The sequence below is a fragment of the Chanos chanos genome, chromosome 4 (genome assembly GCF_902362185.1).
Source record: "Chanos chanos chromosome 4, fChaCha1.1, whole genome shotgun sequence".
NCBI classification, from domain to species: Eukaryota; Metazoa; Chordata; class Actinopteri; order Gonorynchiformes; family Chanidae; genus Chanos; species Chanos chanos.
In genome coordinates this window covers 36057469-36073535 of record NC_044498.1, presented here as the reverse complement: position 1 = coordinate 36073535, position 16067 = coordinate 36057469, and the positions used below count along the sequence as shown (strand labels likewise).

General features: G+C 41.4%; 1 protein-coding gene across 1 annotated transcript in view; it reads right to left on the bottom strand.

The window, feature by feature from the left end:
* kndc1 (kinase non-catalytic C-lobe domain containing 1) overlaps window positions 1-16067 on the bottom strand; it is a 33636-nt gene that overhangs the window by 7515 nt on the left and 10054 nt on the right. Inside the window, exons 5-22 of the mRNA XM_030772274.1 lie at window positions 15552-15669; window positions 14724-15457; window positions 14242-14356; window positions 13806-13877; window positions 13598-13659; window positions 13345-13503; window positions 13040-13117; window positions 12809-12839; window positions 11730-11925; window positions 10670-11406; window positions 10311-10449; window positions 6807-6943; window positions 5683-6068; window positions 5443-5475; window positions 2298-2391; window positions 2059-2156; window positions 736-932; window positions 1-67 (exon numbers count right to left, since the gene is read on the bottom strand). The exon at window positions 1-67 is cut by the window's left edge and continues 44 nt beyond it. Coding sequence (XP_030628134.1) covers window positions 1-67; window positions 736-932; window positions 2059-2156; window positions 2298-2391; window positions 5443-5475; window positions 5683-6068; window positions 6807-6943; window positions 10311-10449; window positions 10670-11406; window positions 11730-11925; window positions 12809-12839; window positions 13040-13117; window positions 13345-13503; window positions 13598-13659; window positions 13806-13877; window positions 14242-14356; window positions 14724-15457; window positions 15552-15669 — 3453 coding nt within the window. The remainder of the gene's footprint in view (window positions 68-735; window positions 933-2058; window positions 2157-2297; window positions 2392-5442; window positions 5476-5682; window positions 6069-6806; window positions 6944-10310; window positions 10450-10669; window positions 11407-11729; window positions 11926-12808; window positions 12840-13039; window positions 13118-13344; window positions 13504-13597; window positions 13660-13805; window positions 13878-14241; window positions 14357-14723; window positions 15458-15551; window positions 15670-16067) is intronic.

Here is a 16067-nt window from a genome sequence, read left to right as displayed (position 1 = left end):
CTCTGGTGTACAAAAGTAGCGATAGGTGTAGAGGAACTGCTGAATGTAGCCCTCCAAATGGGCATTTCTGTCAGGGCAAGAGAGGAGACTGTCAATGTGAAATAAACAGCTCCACACTTTCTGCTCAGAAAATGTTTGTCTAAAAAAAGCCATGAGACTAAGAGCTTCTGTCTCTACATGATAGCAATTAACTAAGGTTATTCCTTTGCGATGCAATTAGAGAAACCTTTAGTGTGTATGGAATTATTAACACATCCACAGATGGTACAAAACAAATACCCCAATAAAGCAGTGGTTGTGTTGTTTGTTTGGAATGAGCTAAGTACATGCCGAAGAATTCAGTAGCTATGTCCCACTTATAATATTATTTAGTTCAATTTTCTTCAACTCTCCTCAGATTAGTTCAATTATGAAAAGCAATATCAGCGCACAAGACCGATACAATCCAATTCAGCCCTGTTCACATCGATCCAGTTCATTTCAATTCAGTTTGATTTGATCACAAAACAACTTCAAGATATGAAATTACATTCTATGTTTAAGGCTTATTTTCCTCATCTTAACATTAATCTTAATTTATTTATGAGTCATGCAGTCAGTTATTCCTGATAAACCTAAACATAACTGTGCAGAATCACTATTGAGCATTGGTAATAAAAGCTATGATAACACATTATCCAACGAGTTTCATGACCAGACTCCCACACTACAATTTTAAAGTGAGGGATATTTCACCTGGCATATAGGTATGACATTAAACCAAGGGGAGTTCCTGCCACTAGGGGGCAGCTGCCTTTTCCTCTGCGTTGTTCACAAACCAGACTGAGAGCAGAGGGGTCCTCGCAGGACTGTGTGTCCAGTCCAGGAGAATCAGACAGGGCAAGAGAGGGCAGGGCAGCAGGATCCAGACCCCACTGATCCACTGACAACACCTGCTTCCCCCCAACACATAAATGCACATATACACACACGCACACGTGCACACGCATGCACACACACACACACACACACACGTGCACACACACACACGCACAGAGTGAACAAATAAAAAACATACAGCCGTACCTCATTGTGACATTACTGCCATCTATTATCAGCATTACAGTGTGGGACATTATTACAGCGTATTACAGTGAGAGACACTAACGCAATATTGCAGTTTGTTTGGGTAAAGATTAGTGGACCAACCTGTGAAAACATACCTGATAACAGTCTGAAAGAAAGACTATGAACCTGAAAAAGACTATGGGGCAACTTAATTGAACATCGACCGCAAGATTCTCATGAGATCATCTCATGTTGATGGATGTCTACCTATTTAATCTAGAGCCGCAGGACAAATGCAACTTCAATGAATGATTCAGAAGCAGAAAATCCCACAATCCCACCTGAAACGAAGCCCAGTTTGGAAGTTTATTAAAAAATTTACGATATTCCAGAGAATGGCACGAGTGTCAATTGACTTAGTGAAAATATTTTCGGTTGCATTACTTCACTACTTTTTCATTAATTCTCCTGAGATAATGTAACATTCTGTCGGCCTTCTTTGTGTTTTACATATCGCTGATAAAATATTAAATAATTTTGCGCAACTGGATGCAAAATTAATACATTAAAAGGCCTACACAATCATCCAATATAGGTTCTAGAATGTGCACTACAATCAAGTTCTCAGTGCTTTGACAAGAAGCTATTGTCAAATGAAGCTATTGGCACATGAGCTGAGAATGAAGCCTGTTGGCTAGCTGAGCTGACAAGTGGAAAAAAAACGGAAAGTAAGCGGCTCTAGGAAACAGACATTAATAAATCACATACAGGAGACAGGCAGCAGGTTTTCTAATCCTCTGTGTCAATGCTCTTTGCAGGTGAGATAATCTAGCTCTACAGCAAGGGATCATCTATAATAACATGGTATTATGTAACTTTGCGGTGATTTGCGGTGATCAAAATACAGACTGTGTGACAATCTGATGTGAGCTATGAAATGATGTGATGTTAACAGTCTTTACGAATATTGTTTAAATAATTTTAAGCGTGAATAAACAAATGCAAACAGACCTGAAGATATTTCTTAACCGAGTCTAGAAACTCCACTTTGGATTTCAGCTCTTCAAACTGAAGCTTGAGTTTGGACAGCATCACTTTACCTTCTGAACCTTTATGAAAGACAAACATGTTATTGTCCTGACACAAACCAATTGAAAATTCTCTTATATAATGATTCTGCTTTTTTTCCCTCCAAGAGTTCAATAAGAATTGCAGCACACCCCACACATTCTTTTCTTTTTTTTTTTTACCTTTGTTTTTTCTTTCTTGGTGCAGCAGTCGATGGTAGAAATTTCTGGTCTTCCTCAAATTTCTGGTCTCAATTGTCAGTTGCTGTTGAAGCTCCTACACAGGCCGAATCATCACAAGCATCAGGTATCAATTCCACGCAAACAGAAAGATGGGTCTGTTAATCATATTGTCACCCGTGTACCTATAGTTCTCTAAAGAGGGGAATGAGCGACCACCAAATGAGAACATGGTCTATCCTGGTCAGCTTAGGTATGAACTTTTGGCCATATGATGAGGGTCAGCCAGTGCGTGCCACTTTATTGTAGACCTCTCCACATCTACAGTCATACTGTCAGGCATGACTGGTCTTCCTTCTCTGCCTACTGAAGCCTGAGTAACAGGATACAATACAATACTATACAGTACCTTCTTCTTCAACTCTGACATCACTGTTGATTGATTGCATCAGCAGGAGGGAACTCTCTATTAGAGGTCCAAGGGCAGGGTCAGCCATGTTGTGGCACCCCTGGAGTGAAGTTGGGTTAAACTCCGTATTCAGGGGCACATTAGCAGTGTCATGAAACTTGACCTGGCCACTTAATCTGGACTCTCTGCTATGTTCATTACAGGGAAGGCCACCTGGCCACCAACACTAGTGCACAGTTTGTAGCCACAATTCAATAAGCCAGACTCTGTCTCAAAAGGCTTTTCCCTATGAACCACAAGAGACAAGAATCTAACTGCTTTTTTTAGACAGGCTGTGCGTTCTGTCTGCATGAGAGTGAAGTGCGAGAATAGGACACAGGGAAGTGAAATGCAACCAACTCAATAACCTACTTTATGAAGGAAGCCACAATCACTGTTAACTATTAGGTCACAAAAGTTGTACCAACAGCAGAAAAGCACGTAGCCTATGTGGTCGATGAACAGACAGGCCATGCAAGTTGGCGACATGCTTGAAGGAAACTGTTGAGAACAGAATAACTCTCTTGATCAGCAGAGTCTTGAGGTCTGACTGATCTAACGCCTCAAACGTATGAGGGTGTCCACAATGAGTCCCCAAGGCTCAGAAAACAGAAGATCTCTGACGACAAAGTGCCCCACAAATGCACTTCAGAGAAATCTTGTGACTTCCACATGATACCCAGGGAAGCCACCGTCTGGCCACATGGCATGTAGCAATCACAGATAAAAAAGGTTGATCGTGACCATCATCTAAAAGGTATCACAAAAATCACAAGATCACAGTCAAAGATTTGGAAGTATAAAGTAGATGGCACCCGCACCAACTGAATGGTCTCAAAAACAGCCATTCTCAACCCGTGCCTTGCAACTGTGTCCAGTCAGGTCAGGAGGCCAACATCCTCAATGCCACACTGCTAAAAACACCCCTGAGCCTGGGATAGCTAATATTCTTAGCACAGGACCTTCTAGGGAGAATGGCAAATGGTGATCAATCAATGGTCTGAGGCTAATGCGAAATATCACACAGAGAAGGAGCCAGAACCCACCTTCCAGAAGTGAAATTTTATGTGAAATTTGTTTCCTTTGAACAGCGAATCAGCTTGACTGTACAGGATTTTGTAAGCCCTGTGCTTAGCTGAGAGAGGAAGGCTAATTGGCATGCTGTACTTTCCTTTTAGATGATGTGACGCACAGGTTAGCTTTTGGAGTACGGCACGGTCTTAGCCACTCTCACCAGGATAGACTGAATCCCATTTGGTGGTAGTTTGTGACAGATTGAAAAGGAACCACTTTACTTTATGTCAGGCATTAATGTCACAGATGCTATGGCTGGATGCAGAACAAGTAGAGTGAATGTGTGATAACATTTCTTATGAATACCCCTTTCATAATGTTTCAAGAATAAGATATATCCACAGCTGTAGGATTTTATACTCTAGTTATATGACATAATGAGAACTAATAACGTCCAAAGCAGGAGTGGGCAAATCCAGTCCTGGAGGGCCAGTGTCCTGCTGGTTTTTGTTTTCACCTCTTAGTTACCCATTGATTTTCACCTTGAAAACAGGTGTGCACGCTCTTCAGCCAATCACAGATTGTATTTAGTTAGTTGACAAGAAAAACAGCAATATCACGGTCCTCCAGGACCGGATTTGCCCACCCCTGATCTAATGGATATTGTGAATCTACTGCAAAATTTAAATGTCTTTGGTTGCAGTTTTCTTCTAACTTTTTCATATATAATAGCACAATGTTTATTGATGTGATATATACACATTATGATAAATTGTAGACGCAACATCTTAGTCATTAGTGTTCACATTATGTCTTAAAGCACATTTAAATGTCATTGAAAGCATAATAAATCCAAGATATGTATGGTACAGTTATAAGACGCAGTGGTGGGCTTCATGCACGTGGTGAGAAATATGCGTTAGAATCGTTCACCCTGAGAAAAGGCAATTTATAAGAGATCATGGGTAACTGGACATCTAAAATTTGGGCAAGAAAGTGTGAAAAATTCCCCCAAAAAGAAGAGAAAACATTTTGGATAAGCTAATAAAACATTATGTAAAATGGTATTCATAAGCGCTGCTAAGTGGATGCATGTTTTCCATCAGGTTTGGCAGAGAGCTCTCTCTGTGGATTCAGCCTTCTGTTTTTACAGTGCAATTTAACCCCCCCCCCCCCCCCCCCCCAACCCCATCTCTCTCTCTCTCTCTCTCTCTCTATGGTTACAGGAATCAATGGGTCTTTGAAGTAAGAGAAGCAACACACATCTGAAACACATATGGACCCCCCCCCCCTCTCTTTTCCTGGTGTGCGAGAGTGAGACAGGGGCCTGACCGCTCCCACTCCAAGGGGGTCTTAATGAAAAAAAAAAAAAAACCCTCTCCACTATCATCAAAGCTCTCACAGACAAAGAGAGTTGATTAATATTCTATTACAAATTGTAATAACCACTCATGCAGTGGCAGTTTAATCGTTGTTAATATTTAATATTGATATTTTATATGATAATGTCCAGATTAAATCTAAAATGCAATGTCCTGGCCCTAATTCAGTTGAAATGGCAAATACTTCATTGAAATGGCAAATTCTACTCCAAACATGTTTTTAATTACTGAGATGAATGAGAATGAATATTCACTGTTCAAGGTTTTTCTCAAACGCTCGCTGAACGGTTTACTAAAAACATACCTGGTAAAATTCTTGCTCTAAGAAAGGTGGATCCTTTTAAAACAGTTTGCATTAAGTAGATATTGAAAATTAGGATTAGGAACAAATCAAGACAAGTAACACTCAAAAGCATGCATGTACATGAACACACACACACACATAAACACACACATACACACTCACATACACACACCCATCTGCACATGGATGCAAAGCAACACGAGGATACACATACATACATAAACACACACACATGCATACCTGTGTCTTCTCCTCCAGACTGGGAGACTTACTGTGGCGGCCCAGTTTGAAGGCATAATTTGTGACCTCCTGACTGAAGCATTCTTCTCCATAGTAGGCCAGGGCCCAAGAGGGGCTATAAGAAGGCCCGTCTGGGCCAGCGTTAGGGGATAGGGTCCGTTGAGAGATCAGGGAGTCGGAGTCATCCATGTCATCCGTGTGGCAAGTGCTTCTCCACTGGCCATCTCCACTGTCCTCCAATCCCTCTTCCCCCAACCACAGGGCATCGGATTCACACAGGCTCTCATCAGCGCCCCCTACTGGACACTGGGATCTCTCCATTACCCCTACAGGCAGACTCACCACAGCACTCACCCCTATTGAAGACCAGGAAGATGAGTTAAAGTCTGGAAAAGAAGAAGACAATAAGCATCTAAAGTATAGAAGTGTGTGTGTGTGTGTGTGTGTGTTTGCATACTTGGCTCTATGTTTGTGTGTGCATGAGTATGTCTGTGTGTGAGTTCTTTCTTTTTTTCCCCTAATGTTTGGCTCCCTGGTAACCCTCTCCCACTGACAGCTCTAATATGAGTGCTAAGTCAGTGTGGTCATACTGAATACACAGTGTTCTTTACAACTTCATCCAACTTTCAGTCACACACCAGGAGCTACTGTATTCAACAGTCAATCAAAACCGCATTTCCCAACACATTCTCCCTTTCTCAGCCTCCTTTCCCCCCCAAAACATTTAGATCCTAAAAGATATATTTCCACATGAATTGTTGCTCTACCTGTTCTGCCATACTGTTGCGAATTATCTGATGGGGTCACCTCAAGTCTTCCTGAATCATGCATTCCTCTTCTTTCTGACTCTGTTTCTTTGGTTTCAGGGGAGTTCTCTGAATGTCTCTCTTCAGCTGAATCTGCAGTGTCACTGTATTGAGGTGAGAGTTTTGTTTCCTTGTGTTCAGGTTCTTCCTTTGAGACTTCGTGCTCAGATAAATCCTTTGTGTCCTTGTGTTCAAGTGATTCTGCTGTATCTGTGGGTTCAAGGGAATCAGGAGTGTTGTTACACTCACTATCTACCGATATTGTTTCTTTCTGTCCTTGATTCCTATATGCTGGGCTTGACTCTGATGAATGGATACAGGGGGCATGACATGCAGTCGTGTGGTCGCACAGATGACCGTTTTCTCCTCTTTCCCTCTCTTCTCTCTGTCCTGCTTTCTGGGGTGATGTCACTGCCCTTTTCAGCTGCTTTGATGGTGACTGTTCAGCAGAAGATCTGTGTGTGGAGATTGGAGGGAGGGAGGGGGAGAGAGAGAGAGAGAGAGAGAGGGAGACAGAGGGAGAGAGAGTTGGAAAAACAACAACAACAAAAAAACACAGTGAGACATTTTACAGAGAGAGAGAGAGACAAAACAAAGCTAGAACAGGGAGTGGACTCCACACAGGGAACAACTAATCCAATGAAATCCAAATAAAACTCAGTTCCACCCAATCACTGTGGACACAAAGAATCCACAGACAGAATGAACGAACAGACAGAACAAAAATCATACTGGAAAAGCACACAACACATGGTCAGTCAGAAGCGATCAACTTTTCAGACTCACAGCACATCACAACTTTTCAGACTCACAGCACATCACAGTTTGGAAAACATTAAAAGTATTAAACAAATCTAACAAATAATAATAATAATAATAATAATAATAATAATAAAAAGTATTGCACTGCCCGCCACAGCTCATCACAGACCTTACAATGCCATTCTACAACAATCTATTTTATAGCCTATCAAATATTAGAAAGGATTAAAAAATAAATAAATAAAAAATAAAACAAAAATACCAAAATCATAGTCACAGACATACAAGAGCCATATGATAAGTATGTCGTATTCCTGTGAACCTGCACAGGCAAGCTCAGACAGCCCCAACACACTACCTGTACACTGAACAACCACCTAAATATTCATCAAAGACACAGAGAGAAACAGAGCAAGAAAGAGAGAGAGAGAGAGAGAGAGAGAGAGAGAGAGAGAGAGAGAGAGAGAGAGAGAGAGAGAGAGGGAGAGAGCAAACAAAACCTTCCACAGTCCACGTAAAGTCCTCTGATCCAGTCAAAGCCTGCTAATCCTCGACAGTCCAAACAGAGAACATCCACAGCAATGTCTCACCATCCTCTTGATACTAAAGCTCGTCCCTTCACAGCGAAAAGCATGTGATGTGGCAGAGAAAAAGACTCTATTGTGCCCACCCTGAACTGAGGTTCCCTACATCCCTCCTTCTTTCATGTGACCTCCCTCGCCTGCTGGGGCAATGGATGGATAGAGGGATGGATGTTGGACAAAGAGGAAGTATTGAATGAATGGAACCACACCTTGCTTTCTTTCCCTTGTGTACACATCTGGATACTCAAGCCCTGCTAGAGGATAGTGCGGGAGGCAGCTGAAGAGCCCGCTCCCCAGCCTTAGATATGGTCAACCCAAAAGGACAGGCAGTGTCATGGTCAGAGCTGTTACCATAGGGACCTTTCTGTCTGGAGAATAGCTGGCTCAAGGAAGAGAGGGTTTTCAAATGCTTCTTGTATGAATGCAGATGATGAGTGAAGTGGGTTGTGTGTTTGTGTATGTGTGTGTGTGTGTCTGTATGTGTGTGTTTAAGGGGTGTTTGAGAGACTTCTTAAGTGGTTATTGTGAAGGTCCTCAAATGAGGGACATTAAAATTCAAATTGCAAGCGCTTGGCAATTGCAAACTTGAGTCACACTTCTGAAAACCAGCTCAGACAGCCTGCTGTGTAGGGTTTTTATTTGTGTCCTAGTCCCAGTTTTGTGTTATATGACTCATTTTGTATCTTTGCCATTTCAAATCCTCCTGTAGTCACATACTTAGTAAAGACAACATCAACAATAAAGTGAATTCACTGCACCAGGGTGTACCTTTAAATTAGTACTGGCCATGGAACTTTAACTGTTACAAAGCTACAGTCAGAGGTGGACAAAGTAAACAACTCCATTACTTGAGTAAAAGTATAGATACTCCTGGTCAAATATTACTCCAATACAAGTAAAAGTTGTTCAGTTCAATTTTTACTTGAGTTAAAGTACTGGAGTACTTGCTTTTAAAAATACTTAAGTATTCAAAAGTACATTTTCTTTTTAATGTCATTGCATTGTTGTATTGTTGCAACAATGCATTTACAGAGTCTAATGAGTCTGAAACAACCTACTGAATGCACTGACTTGCTTGTAGAACCTGTAGAATAAAAAGGTTGTGGAATATGCTACAAAGCCTATAGAAACACAGTTGAACCAAATGCTTCCTCTATAAAAAACAGTGTATAGCTTCAGTTAAACAGGCACTAGGTTAACTCAGATTGGCCTTAAAAGGATAAACACAACATAATGTTGTAGGCTAGGTTAATTTTACTTCTACTATATAGCATTGTCTGAAATGTGAAACAGCTGGATGACCATCGTCACCGCTTGATTCCCGCCTCCCTCGTCTTATTGGGACCAGGTCCTACGTGAATCCGCTGACCTTACAAATATTACTGTGTTTACCTTACAAGATTAAAACATATATTTCTAAAAGGATTTGTCAGTAACATTAACTCTGTATTTTTGCTAGCTAACTATTAGTGTGCGTCAGCAGTGGATTCACACAGGACCCGGTGTTGTGCCCCAAATGGTTTTCAAGCCAACTGGTTTCCATACGTGTTCACACACTGTGTTAACAGTAGAAGTTGTGGTCTGCCTCTGTCACCAGATTTGTTACACATTCACAAACATACAAATTGCATTTTCAAGTCACATCTCATATCTACTGTGGCAAATGATTGTAAGTGTTAGGTGAACACAGCGCGTGAATGCATACAGGAAGCAATTAGCTTGGAAACCAGTTGATTTCAAAAATCTCAGACATGGACTTAAGATATGGCCATGGCTGCTCTGGTGAGGAACCTTTACCTTTATCATCTTTATCTTCCATTGTAGTAGCCATCAGTAAAACCGCCAAATGTTCAGTTGTTAATAAAATGCAGCACGCACTTGACTGACAGCATTGGAGTAGATTACTGTGATTGGTTTTTCCCTTGTGATGAACACAATATGGCCTATCGCATTTTAGAAAAGAAAATTCCGCCGACTTCAAAGCTATGCGTTAAAGTAAGAACATTCATAGAAATGTAGTGGAGTGAAAAGTACAATATTTGTATTTCAAATGTAGTGGAGTAAAAGTTTCCAAAAAAATAACACTCAAGTAAAGTACAGATACTCGAAAAATGTACTTAAATACAGTACTCAAGTAAATGTACTTTGTTACTGTCCACCCCTGGCTACAGTAAACCAAGACATTTATCAAAATCCAGATTTAAGACTGCACGCATGAAACATTGAACCTGCGTGAACAACTCTTTAGAAGCATATAATTTATTTCATAACAACAATAAATACAATTAATTTTCATGTTCAGCTTTTAACTACCAAGTGTCAGCTTGCTCCTCACTCTGGGTTTTTGGATTCTAAGCTGCCTTACATTTATAGACTCTTATGCCTGAAGCATGTTCACTGGAAGTCATAGGATTGAGAATCTGCTGTTTTGTGTACATCTTATAAAAAGTTCAAGAAATGCATTAATAGCACTTACGGTGTGGATGAACCATGGTTAACCAGACAGTGAAGTACTCCAAGCAGATCCTCATCCCAAAAGAGCTCACAGTACTTCTCTGTTATGGCTCGACAGAATGTCTCAAACTGAAGGCCCTTTAAAGACAGAATATACTCCCCTTCAAACAGAAAAGACCAGGCATTAGTCATTTTACAGTCAGGGCAAAGATATTTTTAGAGGATCTCTTATTAATTCTGTGAAAAGAAAACAGAAACAAAAAAGGAAACTATGCAGCTAGACTCAGACCTGTTTTAGGGCAGGTGGAAGAGCAAACTCTATTGGCTGTAAATAGAACTTAACCAGTTAAAGTTTTTCTCTGGAAACCTCAATCAGTTTACCTATGGCTAGATCTTCAACTCCATTCTCCAGATATCCATCAAAGGCAAACTCCTCCCTAACCAGAGTCAGGATCTGATGAAGAGTTGGGTGTTTGCGGCATAAACCTGTCATGGTTTGGGATGACTTAGGAGCAGCTGATGTTGTACGCTTAACTTTGTCCTCTGAGCTCTTATCACTCATGAAAGTGCCGTAAGACACTGAGAGAGTGTGACTGGTGTTTCCATTTTGATAAGCAGGATATATGTTGTTATTTTGTTCAGTGAAATGGTTCACTTTCTTTTTAGGGGATGAATTCGTTACAGGCTGATTCTGCAGAGGAACAGTGGTTATTGGGAGACTGAGATCCAGGCCTGTGATTGGTTCAGGAACAGCAATCTGTACAGGAAGGAGGGTGAGAAGCCCTGTTTGAGGGTCCTGCCTTAACAGGAAGTTGTTGAAAACTCCGTTGGCACAGCCACACGAGATAGCAGGGCAAGTTGCCACAGGTTGCATGCTTGTTTCCTGATTGGTCGTCTGGGGAGAGAGAAGAGGTGGGGAGTTGACCAGAGTCTTGCCACTGGAGGAAGTGGAGGAGGAGTCTCGTAAAACCACACCCACGTTAGAGCCAACACCATCTCCTCTGTTGTCCTCCAACTCTGTTTCAGTTTCCTGTGGCTCTGCCCCAACTGCAGGAGTTATGGAATCCTCATTTTCTAGGAATTCAACATTACTGCAGTGCAGACTCTCACTAGACGTCCTTCAACACAGAGAGAACACCAAAAACAAAGAGAAATAACACACACACATGCTGGGGCATAGAAGAATGTTCACAATGCAGATTTTAAATACTCAGCATCATTAGCCTTGATCTCAGACAATCTGGAACTGAAATACACAGCTGAAGAATTTAGAGGGAAATATACTGTTTCATTTTGCCCTTGTGTTCCATTAACAGAGGGTTTTTAGATGTGGAATGTGTGTTTTCCTCAGTCAATCAGTAACATCATCAGAGCGAACTGACACAAGGAAAGACCAACAGTGAGGACCCAAGTTCCGGACCTCCTTTAACAAGACACTCACCCATCTGTTCCAGGATCAGTCAGAGGAGACTCCTCCTGCTGTGTTCCCTCCTCTTGAGCGAGGACAATGGGTGTAAAGTGTGTGGCTGGAGAAGTGAAAGCTTCAGGAAGCTGGGAAGATGTGCTCAGTGCATAACTGTGCGGGAGAGGACCAGCTACAGGAGCCAGCTTGCCTTCACCAGCCAATGGGAGAAAGCCTAGGACAGGTACAGCATTGTCAGGTAAATCTAAACCATTCACTAATCCATAAATGAACAAATCTATATGTAGATTATAAATCCAAGTGTCAAATGATTGCATGTTGTGCGCTTACATATAACGCGATAGCTTGGCAGGTAAAATGGTAAAACACTATGTTCAATATATACAAATATAGAAAGATCCATAATCGTTGAAATAACCACACAAAACATAATGGGAAAAATACCAGTTTTCACAGCCAAATCAGTGGGAGTTGGACTTCTGGAACAGTCCAGATCTATGTGATTTTCTGCATGTCTTTTCCCACTGGAGACCTGTAATGTTGATTACAGCTGTAATTCTCGATCAATACTTAATGAGGCCTTTTTCTACATTAATATTTGTTAAATTTCATGCATCATGTAGGAGCTTTTTTCATGTTGTGACACAGGAGAGTATTTGAGGTTGATAAAATAAACTGCTTCCTTATGTAGCAGAGGAGGTAAAGTAGAGGAAAAGCAGTGCGTTTTGTGAGTAGACAGTTTCAGAAGGACAATTATGCTAGCTTCACAGGAACTGCTTGATTAATGACGAACAAACTACTTTGGCAAGGAAAGAGTTTGCTCTGAGATAACCTAGGACCCAGTGTACAGACTGAGACAAATGCAAAAAAATGCTGTGCCTAAGTACACCCCACAGGATTTAAGCAGAGCACAGTTGGAAATGGATGACAAACATAAAATATCACAAGAACAAAAAACAAGACCAGTTCAGAGATGAATCCGTCTTTTCTCACTTGGCTGAGATTCTAATTCAGAATGACTTAGAAATGTTTTCACCATGCTGGAGACTGCACTCTAATAAGACAAATCTGGGTTTAAATGACTTGTTTGAGGAAACCTTGATAGAGAGTCACCACCATGTTCAAGAACTAAACATTACACCCTTCAGTTACACACCATTTTCTGTAATGCTACCAGCACCAGCTGCCAGTGACTGACTATGGAAATGATCACTTTATAAAGTTCTCAGAATCCTATTTTGTTGTAGGCAGGGTAACACAGTCTACACTGAAGTTAAAGGTGTGAAATGCGTATGTGTGCGTCTGTGTGTGTGTGTGTGTGTGTGTACCTTGTGTACTCTGTTGATGAGCTGTGTCCATACTGCCTCGGCATTAGTTCCCTGGCGAGAAAGATAGTCCCGACAGCTCTGGGAAACAGCAAATGTGTCATATATTATATGAGAATTTCATCCCTTTACTAATCCAAATTACACAGAACACTGAACACTTTATAAAACTTTATATACTATATTTTTCCCTTGTTCAATGAAAAGAGTACAGAGTACAACATGTGCTATGTTTTCTCACCTGTAACAGAAAAAATAATTTCAATTTAATTGTTTATGAGGGATGGTGCACTATCTATACATTATACCTTCTTTGCTAAAACAATGGATGGCCTTTCAATAGGAGTCCTCTTAGCCATCTCAAGCAGCAGTCTCTTCAGCTTTCTAGGCATGGCCAGTTTTTGATTGGGCGACAAGTTAAATTTAGCTGTAGCCCAAAGTATGGCGGCAACTCCATAAATGCAGGCCTGAATATGGGCAGAAATATCAACAAAGCTTTAGAGGTTCCACAGAAGAGGAAATGCTTAGGAGGAGAAAAATGGGATTGTTTTAAAGACAGACCTTTTCTGTTACAATACCATGCTCCTGGAATTCAGGTGCCAGGTAAAATGCATCACATGCTCCTGAGATGATACGTCAGAGAAAAAAACCACACAATTAATCTTGTTGCTATGGTTACTTTGTATGACTCAGCCCTGTTTTAAATAAATACTGTCTGAAAATAATGGTACAGTTTCTATAAAAGATCAGTCTAAGAAGAGAACAGTACCTGTGTTTCTGGGCTTCAGAAACAGCATCTCTCCATCACAGCCCACATAGACAGAGTCCAGGCAAAGGTATTCTTCATTCAGACAAGAGGAAGATTATTCTCTTGTTATATGATAAGAGTCTCCTCTAGAAAACCTACATATATACATCTACAACTGAAGAGCTGTAAAATTTGGTACCAGAGACAGAGTGTTTCAGATAGAAGGGCTGTGACACATTGACCTTAAATACACAATATTTACGTTCTTGCCCTGACAAATTAGCTGTACAATAATTACTGTAGTGGATTATGGGTGATCAATTAACAATTTAAAAAAGGTATTTCAAAAACGATTAGTTAATTAGTTCATTGATTAATGCTGATGGCTCATAGATCAAATTCACTAGCTGAACAGAACTATGCTCTGATTGGCCAGTAGGCAGGGGGTGGGACTGACCTGGGAAGTCAATGTAAGTCTGGAGAGTGGAGAGACAGATGTAGCACAGAGCCCAAAGCTCATTCACTGAGAGCGGCCTGCTACAGTGGGACAGCAGCTCCCGTAGAGAGATCCACTGAGAGCAAAGTAGTAATCAGCATTAGAGCTCACATTGTGACTGAAAGACTAAAACCGAACAACACAACATGATGACCCAACAGACATATGAAAGCAGCTGATTAATACATGAAAAACCCCAAGAAACAGCCAAATACATACCTACTTTTTCAAACTACTGAATAAATACTGGACTTCTTTTCAACATTATCTGACCAAGACAGTAGTTTTACATTATGAATGAAACTTTGCCATTGTGGTTTTCATTTCAGTCACTTCACTTGTACAGTTGGAAGCCAGATCCCATAGTAACAAAAGTAGTGGGTTTGGAGGTGCAAGGGTGTGAGGTTGTGTCGAATGCTGGAGCTAAACAAACCACTTCTCACCTCATCCTGAGACTCCTCATTGAGACATAGCATGCTCTTTGTCATGTGGTTATTGGAACTGTACAAACTGTTGTTCCTCAAGCCCTCAGCGGCTGAAGGAGACAGGATTTGATTGTCAAATGTCTCAGGTTGATCCACCTCATCAAGATCAGAGGCAATGCTCCTTTGCGAGAGGCCAACATCTCTGGGGTCTTCTGGAGACCGGGCTGAGTGGCTTGGAGAATCTCCACACCACCCTGTGTCAGAATACTCCACTGTCCTCTTAGGATCTCCTCTTTGGGGTATTTCCTCCCAAACCAATGTCTCGTCCTCCTCAGCTCCTATCTCTGACAGGTCTGTCACGACCATGCTGATGTCTCCGTGAGAAGGAGGTAAGAAAGCTGGGGGATTGTTGGAGTCTGGGACAGAGCAGGAACGGTTGAGTGCGCCCCTCGCTCTTCCCAGCCTCTGGTTTCTCCTGCGGACCGGAGAGCTATTCTGGGATCTGGTGAAAAGAGCGGCCTGAAATGGGTCGTCTTCTCGCGCCAGCGTTATGCTCCCTGAGCATTTATGCCAACCCTCAACCCACTGATAGCTTTCATGAGTTCGACCCCAATTCTGAGACCGCTGGTCCTCACTGCTGTTATAGGAATCGGAGGAGTAATTTCGGACCATGCCCCGGTAACGAGTCTGATCTTCTGTGAAGGCTGACCTCTTAGATTGTTCAGCGTGCCGATAAGACCACTCCCATCCATCTGAAAATGAACAGAATAACATGGCTTGTTGTGTGGCACTTGTTACAAGAGACTGAGACATGGGCATGAATGGAAAAAAAAGCTACGTTTAAACCTTGAAAATTTGCTACAGATTCGATGGAGAGGACCCTTCTTCCAATGGCAGAGAGTTTTCGACAGACAGCTACGGGGGAGGTGCCTGAAAGTTTGGCCTCTGCCAGAGAGAGAATATCCTGTAGACAATTAAAGAAATGTATGCAGATTATATCAACTATCTCAATCATGATAGCAACATCTTTCACTGGTAAAACAAGCATTCAGTGAAGGTGGCACAGAAAACCATGAATGCCTAGAAGTGAAACACTGCCAAGAAGTTTGACAAATATTTTGTAGAGAGAGTTGTTGTTATGCCCTCTGGGTTGAATGGTTTTCAAGACATATGTTCTATGTTCTGTGTTTACAAGAACTTCAGCATGTAAATTTAACTATGAGAGAGCGTCTTTGTTTGAGAGAACAAACAGTGTTGATGGGGAGATTCGGACACAGCCTGTGTGCAGCCTTCCAGCAGAAGTAAGAGTCATATTTTCAAGAGTCATAGAGAACTCAAGAATTTTCTCACACAAAGGCTCCA